The 19,189-nt window shown below is 39.1% G+C and overlaps 1 protein-coding gene across 3 annotated transcripts in view; it reads left to right on the forward strand.

The window, feature by feature from the left end:
* The window catches only part of PACRG (parkin coregulated), a 489,876-nt gene that overhangs the window by 261,404 nt on the left and 209,283 nt on the right, over positions 1–19,189 (forward strand). For all 3 annotated transcript variants that reach the window (XM_077755153.1, XM_077755155.1, XM_077755152.1), the window contains exon 3: positions 2,159–2,330. In XM_077755153.1, coding sequence (XP_077611279.1) covers positions 2,159–2,330 — 172 coding nt within the window. The remainder of the gene's footprint in view (positions 1–2,158; positions 2,331–19,189) is intronic.

Below are 19,189 nucleotides of genomic sequence, written 5' to 3' on the forward strand. Positions count from 1 at the left end.
TGAAAAAGACATGAGATAGCCACAATAAAATATTTAAACAGGGTGTTCTTATCTTTCACATCATTGCAGAAGAACAAGTGAGTAAAAAAAAAATCTACATTTTAAAAAACCTGCAAAAGAGAAAGAAACAATAAATGTAAAGCAACAACCACAACCAAGGGCCAAAAAATAAGATGACAGAAATAAAACTAAATGGCGAAAAATGTGAATAGCCTAATGTATTAAAATAAAGAAAAAGCCTTAGGTAACATTAAAGTACAAAATTTAATAATTTGCTATTTTTAGGAGACATATGTACAATGTGACAATGGGCTAAAATAAAGAGATTTAGAAAAACATCAATAATGTAGAAAAAATAAAGTACAGATGACATATTATTAAGAAGTTAGGCTACAATGTAAAATTATAGATGGGGCGCCTGGGTGGCTTAGTCGGTTAAGCGTCCGACTTTCGCTTAGGTCATGATCTCGCGGTTCGTGGGTTCGAGCCCCGCGTCGGGCTCTGTGCTGACTGCCGGCTCGGAGCCTGGAGCCTGTTTCAGTCTGTGACACCCTCTTTCTCTGGCCCTCCCCTGCTCACGCTGTCTCTGTATCTCTCCTAGAAATAAATAAAACATTAAAAAAAAAAATTATAGATAATAGCATTGTACCTTTTAGAAGCTGAATGATGTAGCAATTTTTTTAATTGTACAAAATAGTGTTCTCAAATGTCTTCAAACACACAAAAATCCTTGAGAAGGTTAGGATTAAATATGTATTCAATAAAATTTTAGTGTGACTACAGTAAATTCGATGAATATACAAGGAACATAAAATAAAATTGATGTCTGTATAAACCTCCCTTTGGGATCCATTTTCCAAGGTCAATTCCAAGAGAACATCTGAACATTCAACTCCTGACCCCTATATCCCTAGTTGGCTGGGTGGTCCATGAGCAGACTGGAGAGAGACCTCTCACTTGGGATACCGCAGGACACTTGATTTACCCAGATCTACGGTGGACACTTGGAAATATGGTGGGAGGGTTACCAGTTACTTGTTTCCAGGGACAGGCAGGTATGTGTCTGCAGACTCCAGAAAGCTGGGAGACAGCTGGGAAGTATAAAAAACCCCTAATGGAGAAGGTGGTTGCTCTAAGGTCTTGGTTGCCCCTCATTTAATTACAAGGTGATCATAGGAAGTTGGGTACATTCATAAGGACTTGAAGGCACGGGGAATGTGCACCTTTTACTGGAAATGCTGTATCCTTTGCTCTATAAATGTATTGGGTCTGCATTCTGAGTCTGTTGGCTTCTTTCCATTCATGATATCACCATCCCTTCTGTCAGCTCACAAGTAGCAAGCCAGGTCATGGATACTCTAGACAGTGAAGGACCTGAGCTACAACAAATCTCCTGCAGCTCCCAACCCATCATAGCTCTTCTCAAGCCCGGGATTTTTGTTTCTCTTCCCCATTGGTGCTGCATATTATTGCAAAGATCAGGACAAGAAGGCATGGAGCTGTCATTGAGGGTGAAAAAATGTAACAATGGAAAAAGTGATATATCCCTGTTCCCAGATGAGGCAGGCTAGAGAGCCTGGGGTCTTTTGATTTTGAGATGTCTTGATAGGACCAAGATTCCATTTGTCTTGCAGACACCAGGGACCATTCACACAATCGTATTTTATCCCTCGTTCTCACACTTGCCAGGTCCCGAAAAGATACATTTTTCGAGAATATATTAATGTGCAGTTTCTGTTAGATTCTTATTAGAAATTCAGATGCTAATCTTTCTTCAACTGTTTTTTTTTTTCATTTTACTTTTACACATATCTTTCAACATACGTGCGATGGACTTCTTGAATCCTTTTCAATATTGCATTTGTGCCGAAGAGTAAAGTATTAAGGAAGAACCCCAAAACAAACACTAAAATGCTCCCAGTGTCGATGACGTATGGTTTTTAACCTGTTAAAATGTGAAGGGCAGTGATTGTGACCCCCTTGCTCATAGAATAAAGACACAGAGATGCACTTCAGGTTGTGAGATGAGTCGCTTTATAAACCTTCCCAGAGTCCTGGAGAACGCGCCCCCCTGAGGGGGCTGACAGCTTCCTAGCTGGTCCAGCCATGCTGTGCCTCACTGGTGTCTTCACCTTGCATTTCTTCTCTCTCCTTTCAGGTAGAAATTGAGAAGCTGGATTTCCATCATTATTTGCCTCTGTTTTTTGAGGGGCTCTGTGAAATGACATTTCCCTACGAGTTTTTTGCTCGGCAAGGAATCCACGACATGCTGGAACACGGGGGGAGCAAGATTCTTCCTGTCATTCCACAGCTCGTTATCCCGATAAAAAGTAAGTGAAGAGGTGAAAAAGCATCATTCAGCTTATAAGGTGCCGCTTTTTGACAAGTTGCTAATTAAGCAATAAACACAACAGACTGACGCTTTCCCCAGGTTTTGCGGGAATTTTATAAATTGACTTACAGGACCAGACATCCCGAATCTACTATATCCCATTACTGATACTGCACCAAAGCCTCACCACATAAATAAGCTAAATTGCATGGGGTTTATACTAATTTAAAATGCTTCCCAGTAATGACACAAGCATTAACATTAATGTATACTTGCAGAAGTCAGGTATGTATCTTTGTATTAAACACCACCAACTAACTTCCAAGTTCTCTTAAAATGGCATCCCTAATTTTTAAATTACAATATAAACCCAATCATGTGTAGTTGCTTTTAGGTAGTAGGATTCACAATTTTAAGGGAAAAAAGTCTGGAATGGAGAAGAATTACCGTTACTAAATATTTGAAATTTTTTACCTGTAATATAGGGAAATTCTAGAGTGACCCTGTCATTGACGTCATCTCTTTGTTTATACAATGAAATGCTTTCTTTCTATGGCCAGATTCTCTAGGCATGAGTCTCTTTGGACAAGTTGGCTGAAAACAGCCCCCTCCCAAAGCGTTGCTGAGATTTGCACTCCTGGGATGGCCTGTAATGGCTCCCAAACGAGGTTGAAGTTGCTTGGGGTCCAGTTTCCTCAAATTGCTCCACAGCAGCCGTTGACCCTTATAATAGAGCCATTGTACAGGGACGGGACTCCAGGTGGGGACGGCTGGCCTCTCAGGTCTGAGTGGCCAGGTCTCCACCATTCACCATCACGCCCCGTGCTCTGTGTCACCTGTTGTCCATCTGCACTCCGCTGCTGCTGACAGAAAGCAGAGGGGTGGCGCCGAGCACCTCCTGGCCAGGGATACCCCACCGCTTTCTAGCCACAGCTGCCCTAGGCCGCTCTGCCTCATTCCCTGGTCCAGGAGGAAGGACCTCCCGGAATGACTGACAGGTCCCCTGCTTAGTCTCCTAGCATCTGGGGGAACCCCACCCTCACTGTCTCAAAGGTACCCTTGCCATGCACTTTGACCAAAACAAGAACTGGATGGTTCAACACTGGGTCGTTTCTCACACCTGGATTATTCAGTCTTATCCATGGTGACCTTTTTAGTGATTTGGATTAGGCATCATTAGAATTCTAGATTTGAGACTGTTCTGCTGTCTCTGTTGGAAAGGAACCAACCCTGAAATTTGCTGTCATGTTTTTGAGATTTTTTTTGGTAAGAGATCTATAACTGACCACTCCAGTTCTCCCCCGAGACACAGAAGTAAAACCTGGCGAAAGGACAGGCTACCTGCTGTGAAAAGTAACATGGAGAGAGACATGACACTTTAAAGCAGTTTCCTCTCCCCTCATGCATCATCAGTGGAGTGAAGGGCTCATCTTTGAAGTCCTTCAAGAAGGATATACAACCCTGAGTCATATAAAAACGTTTCCAAATGTGATTGATTCTAACAGCTCACAATTTTTGAATATGTTAAATTCTAGTTAAAATGCTACATTTTCTACAAGTTTTATTGACAAATAAAAAGGCCCAGGACATTCTTCCCAGGAACTATCTTTACAGTACATGATCCTTCACTTCCTGACCCAAGCAGGATAGCAGCAGCATCCAGAAGTCTGTTCTTTTCTTTAAAAGAAACTGATCTCATTAGAATCACTGTCTTCTCGGGGCTTTTTCACTCATATCTCCTTTGAAAACACTGATGGGCAGAAAGAGAGTTTCTAAGTGATATTTTGATATACTGTTGACAATTAAAACATACCAAAGCAGAGAGCATTGCAGACCAATGTGAACCGATTTTTAGTTTTGTTTGATCTGCATTTTGGAGATATTTAAGTGAGTTAAAAGAGAAGTGATGTGTTCTAAGGGCAAAATTTCCAGCACACACATATGAGAGTTAATTCACTCACAAGTGAAAGCATTATTAAGAACTCCATAAACATGTTTTTGTCAGGTAAGATGAACTATATATGAATTTAATAATTCAAGCTTCTAGAGGCAAAATTTACTCTGGTAGATATCATTCTTTTCTTCCTGGACTTCTGCTATTATATGCTGATCCTGAATCTAACTTGGCTTGTTTTCCATCTATTTACATCACTGAAAGCCAAATTTTTTTTCCCTCATGAAGGAGTACTGATTATGTAAGATCATCCACAGTCCCAGAACAGTGTGAAAAATATTATGTGCAAAACACTAAATCTTTCAGGTGAATTCTGGAATGAGGCTAATTGATCTAGAAGCAGGCTGATGCACCTAATTGGCATAGCACATTAACAGAGGTGTGTACCTTGTTTTCAAGCCATATATTAGTATGAGTTTGACTCTTTCCAGAGGCAAAAATTAATCTCACTATCACCAGCTGGCAGTTTTTGAATAGTTTTTCTTGAATTCTAACTAATATCAATAGTAGTAAAGCAAAATATATAAAGTCCCAGCAAGGGTAAGAACTGGGATGAGCTTCCTATCTACTTCTAGAATCTGGGATTGATGTCAGTCAATTACAAGGCTGGTAACACTGATCAAAATAAATAAGGACACATTCAATGTCTCTAGTGAAATATGAAAACTGGTATGAAGACACTTTTCTTTCTCCTTCTGTCTTTGGTTCAAGACCCCAGGTGGGGTCATTCAGTACTAACCAGAAGAGCACACACCTAACATCTCATTCCATTTATGCTGCTTTATGACCCAGTTATAGTTGTTCCCCTTACTCCCTACCTTTTTGGGTTTTTCTAGGTCAGAAGCTCCAAGAAAATACCAGTATAAAGTAGTCAGGGTTGGCAAGGGAGCACGTATGCTGAGAGCAACTGGAAACCTTTGTAGGCAAGGATGAGCTGAACTCTCTCAGCAACCTGAACTGTGGGCTGCAAATTTTCATTCACTCCATCCAGTTAGGAAAACATAAATCCACCAAACTCCAGCAGAGCAATTTCAGGGAGGAACCTCTAGAAACTTTGCATATTAAACTCCGAAGGGGATTCCAATGGTGGCCAGGAGGATGAAGAGATGCCAAAGCAACCACAAATGGTGGTTGTGGGAATCTCTGTCTTCAGTAGTAGCAAGAATAATAACAATAACACCACCACATGGGGCCATTCATAAAAGACTGCTTCACACAAGGAACGAAATATCTTGAACAGTGACAGCTACATTTAGTGCAGCATCCAGAAGAAACCCATAGAAACTTGCATGAAATCCACAAGATGAAGGATAAATGTGGCCTCTAGGAGACAGAGGCGGAAACCCACAAGAGACAACTGAAATGAAGATAAACCGGTGCTGAGTGAGAGCAGGGAGACTAAAGACGGCAGAGCACAATGCACATCCCCACGGAGGCATTGAGAATGATCATCTGTGCAGCACCAAATTGGCTGTGGACACCACCACCTTAGGAAGCTCTCTCAGAAAAGCCAAGTCTATAAAAACAAGGTGGGGAAGAATATAAAATGGGTAACACAGGACATAAACAGGAACTAACAGCTATAGGGAGTCCCAAGAGGAAACATCAAAACAGTGGGAATAGAAATGATGACAGAGGTGATTGAAAGAAATTTTTTTCTGAGATAGAAAATATCCCTGATTTTGCAGGTAGAAAAAGCATATTGCAGTCTAAAGAAAAGAATAAAGAGAGATCCGTATCTAGGCATATTGTGTCAAAAAGCTTAAATTATAACACAAAGAAAAGCCCTTCAAACATAGGGATGGAGGAAAAGGCTACACCCTAAGAAATAAAAAATAACTGGGCTTAAGAAATTTTCAAACATGAATCTGAGGCAACACTGAGAATCAGAAGAGAAACACCTTGAGTACATTCCAGCCAGTTCATATGAGCAAAAGACATGATGTATATAACAAGCTGCATGAACATTTGAGGGAAGAAAAAAAGACTTAGCATAATGTCCACCTACTTGTGATACAAGGGGTTACTGAGTATATGCTTTAACTCTCAAAAAGTAAAGCAAAGTTAAGAACCCCAAAATGAGGATGTCAGAGTGTGAATTAAGAGCCACTAAATCCAGAGTTATGTTTAAATAGTTTATGGAAAAGAGTCTGAAAACTGCATGACATCTCAAGTAATAATTTTGGAGTTACTGTGTATAAAAGTTCAAGGACCTTGGGTCTAAGCCTTCCAAATCAATGGACAAGATGCAAGTAGTCAAAGCAGAGCCTACATACTAAAATGACAAACGCTGAGGAAAGAGCAAGAAAGTGCTGTGAGTCAGAAGCACAAAATAAGGTGAAAAACATGAAATCAAATATATCAGCTATGACAATTACCTTTCCAATTGGTTTGTGGGGATAAAAACTGAACATAAACTCTGTGTATATAAAACTAAATACTACTTAAAGAGTTTAAAAATAAAAGATATATTGGGACAAATGGGGAAAACAGAAGGAAAGAGCAGTTGTTTTAATTGAAGAAAAGTAGAATTTAATGTAAAAAAGTTTCACGTGTATAAAGAGGATCAATTTATATTGATAATGTTCTAGGTCAAGATGTACTTAGCCTTGGTTCTTGGAAAGCCATGGCATCATGTTTAAAACACAGAACAAAACAAACAAACAAAAGAACCCCAGCTGCTTAAACTTTCCTCTGGAAGAAGAGTAAACCTTTTGACTAAAAGACAATATGCTATTGGTCCTTCCTCCATTGCCTGACCTTCAGCTCCAAGATCCACGACCTTGACCCATCCAAGTGGAAAGCCGGCCTCTACAGCAGCACGTTCCAAATCTCAGCATGCATGTGAATCACCTGCAGGCCTGGTGATTCCAGCAGGTTCCACACAGCAGCTGTGAGATGCGTCTGAGAGCTGGATTTCTAATAAGCCTCCAGTGTCTGCTGCTGCTGCAGGGTCAAGGCAAGGTGGCCATTGCCAAGATTATGCTTGACACACCAGATTCTTGCACAAGATGCTGGGAATGAGAACAAGGTAAGGGTTGGTGGAAACAGATGAATGATCATTTTCTATCTTACATTTAGGAAATCGAGTGATGTGGCTTTATTCATGCTATGAATAATTAGAAAAATATAACTTCAAGTTTTTAGGCCCTAAAAGTTACCATTTGTGGGTTAAAATAGATGGTTATCATATGAAGTACTAGGGAAAGAAAAATGAAAAATGAAGTTAAGGTAATAACCTAAAAAAAAAGCCAAGGTAGAATGTAAAAAATAAAAAATCAATAAGACGACAAAAGGAATAATAATCTGTTATGACTACAGATAAATGAGAGAAATAGTTACTAATCACAAGAAAGAAGTCTTGGTCTGGGAACTTCCTTGAGAGATTGTTCCCACTGTCCAATTGTTCCCAGCCATACGGTTTTAGTGGGGGCTGCCAGTTACCAAGCAATGATCAGAAGTTAGCTCTCAAAACAAAAGCAAACATAAACAAGTGGGGCTCCACCAAACTAAAAAGCTTCTGGGCGGCAAAGGAAACCATCAATAAAATGAAAAGGCAGCCTTCTGAATGAAAGAAAAGTTAATATCCAAAATATATAAAGAACTCATACAACTCAATAACAAAAAACAGACCCAAGTTTTAAAAATGGCCAGAGGATTTGAATAGACATTTTCCCAAAGAAGACAAACAGATGGCCAACAGGCACATGAAGAGATGCTCAACGTCACTTATCATCAGGGAAATACAAATCAAAACCACAATGAGCTGTCACCTCACATCTGTTAGAATGGCTGCTATCAAAAAGACAAGAGACAACAGGTGTTGGCAAGGATCTGGAGAAAAGGCAACCCTCCTGCACTGTTAGTGGGGAGATAAAATGGTGCCGCCACTGTGGAAAACAGTATGGAGGTTCCTCAAAAAATGTAAAAAAGAACTAGCGTATGATCTAGCAATTCTACTCCTGTGTGTTTATCTGAAGAAACAAAAACACTAACTCAAAAAGGCATGTGTACCTCCATATTCACCGCAGCATTATTTACAATGGGCAGATATGGAAACAACCTAAGTGCCCATTGATAGGTAAATGGACACAGAAATTGTGATATATATATGTCTACATATATGAACATATATGTAGACATATATATTCATATATATATTCATATATATGTGTGTATATATGTATATATGTGAATATATATATGAATATCTATATGATGGGATACTACTCAGCCATAAAAAAATGAGTAAATCTTACCATTTTTTGACAACATGGGCAGACCTCAAGGGCATTATGCTACATGAAAGAAGTCAGGGAAATACAAATACCATATGATTTCACTTATATGTGAAATCTCAAGAAATTAAAACAAAACAAACTAAAACAAAACACAAGTTCATAGAGACAGAGAACAGATTTGGTGGTTGCCAGAGGTTGGGTGGTTAGGCGGGAGAAAAGGGTGAAGGTGGTCAAAAGGTACACCCTTCCAGGTGTTATATGGAAACCAACTTGACAATAAACTATTTGTAAAAAAAAAGGTACACCCTTTCAGTTGTAGAACAAGTAAGTCATGGGGGGGGCGGTGTTACATACAGCATGGTGACTGTAGTTAATAATATTGTGTTGGTATTTAAAAGTTGCCAAGACAGTAGATGTTAAAAGCAATCATCACAAGAAAAAAATTTTTGTCACTATACCTAGTGACAGATGTTAATGAGGCTTATTGTAGCAATCATTTTGCAATTTATGTAATCGCTAAATCATTACACTGTACACCTGAAACTAATGTCAAATGTCAATTATATCTCAATTTCTAAAAGTTTAACTCTCTTCCACAAGCTTATCTTCTCCCCCCACCACCATCTTTATGATATAGTTATATCATGATTTTGGTCAGATTATAATCAGCTGTTAAACTATTGTGATCACACCAGTCCTGTTCATTGTGAATCACATATCTGCTGTGATTACATTTCTTTCCTTAAAACAACCTGTTTCTCTTGATAATTGTCTTTCCTGTAGTTTGCTTGATTTGTATATACTTACTATTTTTTTCCAAATACTTCAAGATCTAGCAAATGAATGTTATTTTCCAAATGCTCAGAATATCAGATAACCCATCAATTTTCTTTTTCTGGAGACTTTGCTCCTTCCCCCCTCCCTTTTTATGCTCCAGTCTGGTCCAGGTGACCTGACTTTGTTGTTAATCCTCTCTCAGGTTTACCCTCTTTTTTCCCTAGCTGTGTGTCTTATTTTCCTCATCATTTTTATAGTGCACATTTTCCAGTAGTTTCCTGGAAGTACATGAAAGGTGGAATTTTAGTCCTTCTTATCTGGAAATCCTTCCATCATGCTGGATTATTAGTTTGGCTATATTGAAAATAATGTTCTTTTAGAATTTTGAGGTCACATCTCTGCTGCCTCCCAAGGTTATTCTTGTCTTGCTTTGAACATCTTGATGCCTTTGGAGCTTTCAGCCATTTACCCATGCCCTCTTTCTCCCAATCTCTGAACACTTTCTGGATACCCTCCAGATGGTGATGTCAAATTTCATGTTGATAGGCATTAACGCGGGTCTGTGTTCATTCACTGTCCTGGGAAATTTCAATTTAGAGTCATAGGTCTTTCAACACTAGAAACTTTTGACTCCCCCAAACCTTAACTATTAATAGTCTACAGTTGCCTGGTAGCCTTACTGATAGCGTGAACAGGTGGTTAACACATATTTTGTGTGCTATGCGTATTATGTATTGAATTCTTACAATAAAGTAAACTAGGGAAAATGTAATTAAGAAAATCATATGGAAGAGAAAGTACATTTATAGTACTGTATTCATTGAAAAAAATCTGTATATAAGTGGATCTGTACAGCCGTGTTGTTCAAAGGTCAACTGTATTTCCCTTTGTGTGCCCTGTGTTATAGCCAATGTAGTTGTGCTATAAAACTTCTTATCCTGTACCTTTGCTTTCTTTTGAGAATGCCCACTCTCCCATCCCCAAACGCCCCAATGATAAGGGACCTTCAAACTCCAGGTCTAATAGGAATTGTTCTGTGGAGCCTTTTCTGTCTCTTCTCTCCTTGCCTACCCTAAACTCCAGCCTTCTCCCCACCCCACCTTCTGTCCCCCACAGAGCTTTCTATCTTCCTTTCTTGCATTCACTCAGAACATAATGTTAGAACGTAACATATTCCCAACAGCATCTAATGGGCTTGCTAGTGCATAGTCAATACATCAAAATATTGGCAAAATTAATTTAATCAGGTGTGTAACTGCCATCCATACTAAAATTTGTATAGGTGTCATAATCAAAAGTGTGAAGTGGCCATTTGGGCTTGCCGCTATAATGTATATTATACAAAAACTATTGTGTAAGAATCCCTAATATGAAGCAGCAAATAAAGAGTATTAATGACATAATGCTTTCCACCGACTAGCGAAATTATTTAAGTGGTGAGATCAATTTTTTGTTTATTCATCTTACATTCTTTCATGTGATTCTTTTTGTTTATTAACGGTAGCATACATTTGTGAGACAGTCTGCTAGGAGGCAAGGTGACTCCAGCTGCTGAAGAATTATAGAAATATCACGGATCTACAAATAGACAGCACATAGGACAGTGGCCTCATTAGGAGAGCGCTAATGAGTTGAGGTCACCCAGCTATAAAGGATAAACATGCACAGACACAGCCAAAGCCACTTAACATTCAAGCAATGATAACATTTTACAAAGCAAAATACTCTTGTTAAAGAATACTCGATGGAAAAAAAAATATGCCAGCTAAGGATAAAGCATGAGAGTTCATATCACAACACAAAAAAAAATGTTTTGAGAATTCTATTTAATTAGAAAGGAGAAGGTACAAGTGAAATGCATTATTCTTTATTTGTGATCTAATAATTTTTACTTATATACATTGACATTTTCTAGGTAAATTGTTTTAAAAGTGATAACTATAAAAAAGTAATGATTTTTAATTTAAGAAGAAAATACCTAATTTGTTCTGAAAATATGGAAAAGGTGCCCATTAGAATTACTTTGGTTACAATATGCAAAAAAAAAAAAGATTCAAATTGTCAGTCAGGTTTGCTTAGTACTATACATAACTGAACAATCCAGAGATGAGTCTCAATCCAAGTAAGGTTTCATCTGGTGGCTCACCATTGTCAACCTCTGCTATGTTTCATGCAAGGTCATTGAAAGCTGGCTCCCTCTTAGCCTCCAAATGTTCCAAGTAGATCCCTGACTACATGCTTACTTACTTACACCTGTAAAAAGACAAAGTGTCATTGTCCCCAAATCTCCAGAAAATGTCAAAGTCAAAGATTCACTGTGAATATAGCATCGAGGAGCACATGCTCACCCTTGAGCCATGGTCAAGGGGGCTGAAATATCCTGCATTAACCTAGGTCATGCAAGCTGCATGTACAGGTTAGGGGAAAGGAGAAGAGTCAGTCTCCCCAAATAACACGAATTCCATGTCAGATACATTTACTGAGTACCAAATACCTATCAGGTCCCTAACATTCCTGTTATGCAGTTATGCGGAATCATGGGACTAACTGCCAATGGGTTGTGAAGAGCAGAAGTGTGTGCTCCGTCCAAACTAAGCTTTTTGGAGACAATGCACTGTCCTCCATCTCTCTCTTCTCTTGCCCATTGTTAACCTGAATTGATGTCTACTGGGAATATGAAATCGTCTTTTTCTCTGGCAAGCCAGTGAGATTTTAGGGTTAATCTATTCCTACAGCAAACCTAGTTTATACTGACCAGTTCAGATTCCCAAATGAGAACCCATAGCTATTGAGGGAAATGGAATCTGCAATCGTATAGCTTGAAACATCCATTTTCTGAGGAAGTCACCTCCATCTTGTAAACTTTCAGTAGCTGTGGCTAAAGGCCACCTTTCTCTGTCCTTTTTGAGAATTAGCATGGCCACTGGAAAGGCCATCCACATGGCTTTGCTTCTCCTGCTGCTGGCTGTACTATTTTGTGCAAATTAGTCCATCTCATTGAGCTCAGGAGATGAATCTGCATCTCCAAAATAAGGAAGTTAATACATATCTCAGAGAGTTGTGATCATTATGTGAGGTTGTGTGGAAAGCAAGCTTCTAACAAGTGGTAAGTGTTGTGTTGAATATGAGCAATCAATCATAGTCAGGTGGGATTATAAAACTCAGTTCTCTGATGGTCACTGTTTTTATTTCCTTCCTCTCTATCCATTTCTCTCACACTTAATCTTTCCATTACCATTTTTAATTCCCCACTTAAGAAGTCATAATATAAAACTGGTGTCACTCTACAAAATTTCCTGTACAGAGATAATGTGTTCATAGAGGCAGGGTGATAGCTATCAGAAGCAGGGGTTAGACAACCCCAGAAATACTTGAACAGTTAGCTGGTCACTCACCAGAGGAATGATTTTTTCTGAACCTGTGACAGTGAGTGGAAATCAGGCCCAGCTCTGTTTGAGTAGGGAAGATGAATGAGAGAGTGCAAAATAAAAATGAGAGACATAGCAGAGGTGATGGAAATGGAGCATATAGTTGTCCATGAAAACACACACACACACACACACACACACACACACACACACACACACACACAGTTGAATAAAAGGGATAAAGAGCTAAAAATGGCAATATTACATTTTCAAACTGAATTCACAGTGTATCGGCCATCCTTTTCCCATTATCAAATAAGCAAAATTTATCAATTTTCCAGTATCGTATGATGGTTAAGAGCAGAGTCTCTGAAGTCAGGCCATTTGATCAAAATTCTAATTCTACCACTTACCAGCTTTCAGACAAGTTATCCACATTGAGGCTCAGTTTACAAAATTGACAGAAGAGTGGTATCCAACTTATGGGTGATTTCAGTGATTAAATGAGTGAATACATTTCAAGCTCTTAGCAGAGCACCTAGTGTAAGTATAATTCTCATCACCATCATCATCACTACCATCATTATCACCTGTCTTGACTAGGGCAATAGTTTTTTAGCTGCCAAGACTAAAACTTCAGCTGGAAGTCTTCATCCTTCCACGTGAGGGTTGAATTCTAGTCAGAGAATAGTCAGTCCTAGTACAGAGTGTTGCTCACTGGCTCAGAAGATGCCAGAAAACTTAGCTTCATCATGATCCTTAAGAGCAAGCTGCTTGAGCTCAGGACCCAGCAGGTCGATAGTCTCATTGCCCAAAGTCCATGTTAAAGTCTGTGTTTGTTGTGCAGCTCTGAACATCTCTCCTGAACAGGTTCCAAGTCTGGATTCATTTTCACCAGGAAATGCTGGTGAGGAAGTGGGGTCTAACCACTCTAAGAACAGGCCTTGAACTCATGCAAACCAGACCCTGGCTTGCCATTAACAAGCTGTGTGGTTTTGGCAAATTAATTATTTCATGTTCTTCAGGGGATTATAAAACCTACTGCCCAGAGATGATGTAAGGATTGATAAATAGAAGTAGAGTGCTTTGCACAGTGCCAAATCAAGGTGGTAGTGAAAACAAATTATTATTTTCTCCTTCTTGGTGTTCCTTCATGGTCATATCTCTGCAGACTTCCTAACTTTGGGTCATTGAAAAATTAATAGATTTGGATTCTATGACTCTCATCCAAGTGACAATAAAAATGTTAAATGGAAAATGAATTAGATCAAATATAGACCTTGGTGGTATTACCAAGGGGCCAAATCATCAGAGCATATTGCTTGGATTCAACTTTTCACACAGGAAAAAAAAGAAAAAAGAAAGAAAAAACTGAATTTTTCAACCATGTCTGTTACTTGCCTGTAAGACAGGTATTGTCAGGGGCTCCTGGGGGGCTCAGTTGGTGAGGCATCCAACTCTTGATTTCAGCTTGGGTCATGATCCCGGGGTCGTGGGATCAGGCCCTGCACCAGGCTCCGTACTGAGCATGGGGTCTACTTGGGATTTTCTTTCCCTCTGCCCCTCTGTCCTGCTCATACTCTCTCCCTCTCTTTTTAAAACAAAACAAAAAACAAGGGAGGTCTTGCCAGATGCTTTGCTGATATAGTCCTTTTATGATCTCCTTTATGAGTAAACTTATCTAAATACATGAAGTAAGCTTGGCCTGACATTATAGGGAACTCGCCCTAGCTCATACTAATCACTGCTATTTTCTTGGGAGCTCTCTGATAACCTGCTTGAATAATCAGCCCCAAAATTGTACCAGATATTGACGCCATGCTTAGCAGGGGGTGGCTCTGCAAACAACTGCTTTGGGGTGGAGAGGACAGCGCCTTCTTAGAAATGAGCGTGCTTATTTGCCATCTGTTTAGTGCCATGGCTCTCGGGGTGCCGGCTTTGTGGAAAGCCTATGTATGTTATGTCTTTCCTCATAGTCTGCTACTTCCACTGTCTTAAAGCTGGGGCAAATTTAGACCCCCTGGTGGAGGGAAATGCAACAGTAATTCTCAGAGGTAGTGACTGCTTGTCATAGCAGATTGTGACTTGGCCTTATTCAGAGAACGGAGTCAGCGTTGGCCAACTCCTTCCCTTGGTCATCATTCCATCTGTCACCCGCTCCTTCGGGCTGAACTGAGCCAGCAGGAGAGCAAGGTGCAAAGAGCCAAACCCTGCACCACTTTCTGACAAGGCAGGGTATTGGTAGGTTTACTCTTTGTCACCACTGGAGGTGTTCAGTGTGTGTGAAAACAAGCACAGAGCCAACCTTGGCTGCAGCAAGAGGGAGGAGTGTGCAGGATTACATTGTTATTCAGCTTCCTTTATGTCTACAGAGTTGTGAGTATAAGGTAGACCATGCTAGTGACTCTGCTGGTAAGCCCATTTTAGTAACGAATGCTTTCATTTGTCTTTTAAAAAACTACTGGGGCACCTGGGTGGCTTAGTCAGCTAAGCGGCCGACTTCACATCAGGTCATGATCTCATAGTTCATGGGTTCAAGCCCCACGTCAGGCTCTGTGCTGACAGCTCAGAGCCTGGAGCCTGTTTCGCATTCTGTGTCTGCCTCTCTCTCTCACCCTCCCCCACTCACACTCTGTGTGTGTGTCTCTCTCAAAAATAAATAAACATTTAAAAAAATTATTATCTATCTATCTTTAAATATTTAAGGGAAAGAAAAGCCAAACACTCTCACCAAATTGTGTGCTGTGGTCCTAAAGTCAGAATATATTATTACCAATTGAAAAAAGGAAAAAATTAACCACTTGTAAGGACAAAACTTTGATAGAAAACCTGAATTTTGTATAAAGATAATTCTTGTCTGTATGAGACAAAATTGTAGCCCTTATTATAAGCTTCCTGTCCATAGTAGCTGAGCTAAGTCTCTGATGCTTTAATTGCCCAAGAATATGAGAAGTCGGCCGTATCATATTTATTTAGCAATTGAGTTCTTTTAGTTTTAATTAATTAATATTTTTTATTTGAGAGAGAGAGAGAGCATGAGCTGCGAAGAGGGGTGGGGGTGAGAGAGAGAGAGAGAGAGAGAGAGAGAACCTTAAGCAGGCTCCAGCTGAGCATGGAACCTGTTGCAGGGCTCGATCCCAGGACCCTGGGATCATGACCTGAGCTGAAATCAGGAGTAAGATGCTCAACTGACTGAGCCACCCAGGCACCCCTCTCTTACTTCTTTTTTTTTTTTTTTTTAGAGAGAGCACGCACCAGCAGGGGAGAGGGGCAGAGTAAGAGAGAGAGAATCGAGTTCTGTTTTGGAAGAAGAAAAATTTCTACAATTTTGAAACCTACACCTAGTTTGAAAACATATTGTGAATTTGTTATACTCTGTTAATTCATGGATTAGATGATTAGCACCCCTTGACCAGAAAAATTTACATCCATTTCAGTCTAATTCAAGCAATATATTAGGCCAAAAAGGTTAAATATTTATAAAATATTTTAACTTCAAAAAATACTTCAGATACATGGAGACATCTGTAATAGGCAAATTCCTAGAGACAGAAAGTAGATGAGCAATCACAGGGGCTGGAGAGGACCCGGTTGGGGAGTTTCTGCAGAATGGGTATAGTTTCTGTTCTGGGTCATGGAAACGATTTGGAAATAGATGGTGATAATTGCACAGCATTGTGAATGTAAGTAATTCCAGAGAACCGTACACTTAAAAATGGTCAGACAGGGGGCGCCTGGATGGCTTAGTCGGTTAAGCACCCGACTTCGGCTCAGGTCATGATCTCACAGTTTGTGTGTTCGAGCCCCTCATTGTGCTCTGTGCTGACAGCTCAGAGCCTGGAGCCTGTTTCAGATTCTGTGTCTCCCTCTCTCTCTGACCCTCCCCTGCTCACGCTGTCTCTCTCTCAGAAATAAATAAAACATTTTAAAAAATCTAAAAAATGGTCAGACAGCTCTTTATATTATACACATTTTATATAATAAAATAAAAATAATCCTTTGAGATATCAAAATAAATGAGAATGATCCAAAAACTAAAATGTCCACCCTCAGCATTATAATACTGTATTCTCTTTCAGAAATCCTGGCCTCTCTCATATGACCAAAGATAAATACTAGAAAGCTAAGATTCATTTAGCAATATTTGTGATAATATAATTACTTACAGACACCAACTAGATTCACTCAAAAACAATAGAAACAATAAGAGAATTCAGTAAGTTAGCCGGCAAATAAAAATAATACGTTTTTATATATGTGTTATCAATCATTTTCAGAATGCATATTGGAACAAAATGCTCGTAGACAAATAGTACAAAGTATAAAATTCCTTTGAGTAAACCTAACAAATTATGCAGAGTCTACATGAAATATACCATAAAGCTTTTCCGAGGCGCTTAAAGACAACAAGGACAACTGAAGAGATCAATATTTCTAATGGAAAGATTCAATAGTAAAAATGAAAATTTCCCCCCAGATTAATCTCTAACTTTATTGAAATTTTGATCTGTCTCAAGCATGCTTTTTAACCTGACCAAACTATTTTTAAAATTTGTCTCAAGATATAAATGGTTAAGAATAATCAAGAAAGGGGCACCTGGGTGGCTCAGTCGGTTAAGTGTCCAACTTTGGCTCAGGTCGTGATCTCAGGGTTCGTGGGTTCAAACCCGGTGGCGGGCTCTGTGCTGACAGCTCGGAGCCTGGAGCTGCTTCAGATTCTGTGTCTCCCTCTCTCTATGCCTCTCCTCTGCTCACACTCTGACTCTCTGTCTCTCAAAAATAAACATTAAAAATTTTTATTTTTAAGAATAATCAAGAAAATAGTGGGAAAGAATAAGGAGAGAGTTCCACATTCCACTATATTGAAATACAAAAAGTTGTGATCATGAAGAATAATACTTTTAGGTAAATATGCAAAGTGTACCAAAAATTTTTAAGCAGTTTTAAAAATTTGTTTTTTTAATGGAACAAAATCCTATGTCTGTATATACCTATGGAAAATATAATCTCTGGGCTCCTGGGGGGCTCAGTTGGCTAACCGTCGGACTTCGGCTCAGGTCACGATCTCACAGTTAGTGGGTTCGAATCCCGCGTCTGGTTCTGTGCGCCGAGCCTGAAGCCTGCTTCCAATTCTGTGTCTCCCTCTTTCTCTGACCCTCCCCTGCTCACGCTGCCTCTCTTTCTCTCTCAGAAATAAATAAAACATTAAAAAGAAAGAAAGAAAATATAATCTCTGCTGTTAGCGACAGAGTATATAATTCTGTCCTACACAATGAGAACATAGTGAAAATATGCTTTATACGCTACTTTTTTACTCACCTGTATCTTATAAACATTTTCCTAGTTTTAAAAAATATTTTCTATATGGTGACTTTAATAACTCTAGTTTTCCATTACATAGGTTCACCTGACTTTATTTAATCCATTGTTTTTTAAACAATTGGATTACTTCTAGTTTTAAATTATACTATCCATCACATCCTTCCCTATCACTCTTTCTGCACTGTTGCATACTTCCTTAGACCAAATGCCCAAAAGTGAAATTGCTGGGGTAATTCTATGCATACAGTAGTTCCCACCCATCCCCTATCTCCCCCCACCCCCACATTCGTATTCATGGTGTCGCTTTCCATGGTTTCAGTTTTCTGTGGCCAGTTGTAGTCTAGAGACAGATGACCCGACTTCTGGCATATGTCAGAAGGTCAGTAGTTGCCTGATGCTACATCACAATGCCTACGTCATTCATGTCACTCAAGCTCATCATGTAGGCATTTTATTATCTCACACCATCACACGAAGAGTGAGTATAGTACGATTAGATATAGAGAGAGGGAGAGGGACCACATTCATGTAACTTTTCTATAGTGTATTTTTATTATTGTTCCATGAGCTATAATTTTTAATTTCTTAGTGTACCTAATTTATAGATTAAACTTTATTGTAAGAATGTACATATAGAAAAAAACATGCCGTATGTGGGCTTTGGTACTATCTGCTGTTTCAAGCATTTACTGGTCATGGATAAGAGGGGACTACTACATTGCTATAGAAAGGTTGTGATGGCTTGTAAGGTGTGTCTATGAGAGTGCCTCTTTTCCCAAACCTGTGTCCAAACTGAGTACTAAATTTTCAAAAACTTTTTGTTAAATGATATTCAAAATTATTAGTAGTGTTTATTTTGATTACTAATGAAGTTGAACATTCTGGAATATTACTTATTTATTTGTTTTATTATTTTGTGTGTTACTGTGCATATTCTTTGTCCATTTTTAATCAGCACATTCTTTCCTTTATTAGTTTGTGATAGCTATTTCTATATCAAGGATATGAACATTTGTAGCATATGTCAAAAGTATTTTTTTTATTTATTGTTGGCTTTTGCATTTGGGTGTTTCCAGTGTTAAAAGAGGTAGAAATATTTCCATTTTTCCTGATTTCCCAGTAGTGAATCATAGTTAATAGTAAAAAATGTTCAGACTTTGCACAAATTATAGCAATACTAGATTTTATGCCTGAG

This window comes from Crocuta crocuta, unplaced genomic scaffold, assembly GCF_008692635.1.
Source record: "Crocuta crocuta isolate KB4526 unplaced genomic scaffold, BGI_CrCroc_1.0 scaffold11, whole genome shotgun sequence".
In the NCBI taxonomy this organism is placed as follows: Eukaryota; Metazoa; Chordata; class Mammalia; order Carnivora; family Hyaenidae; genus Crocuta; species Crocuta crocuta.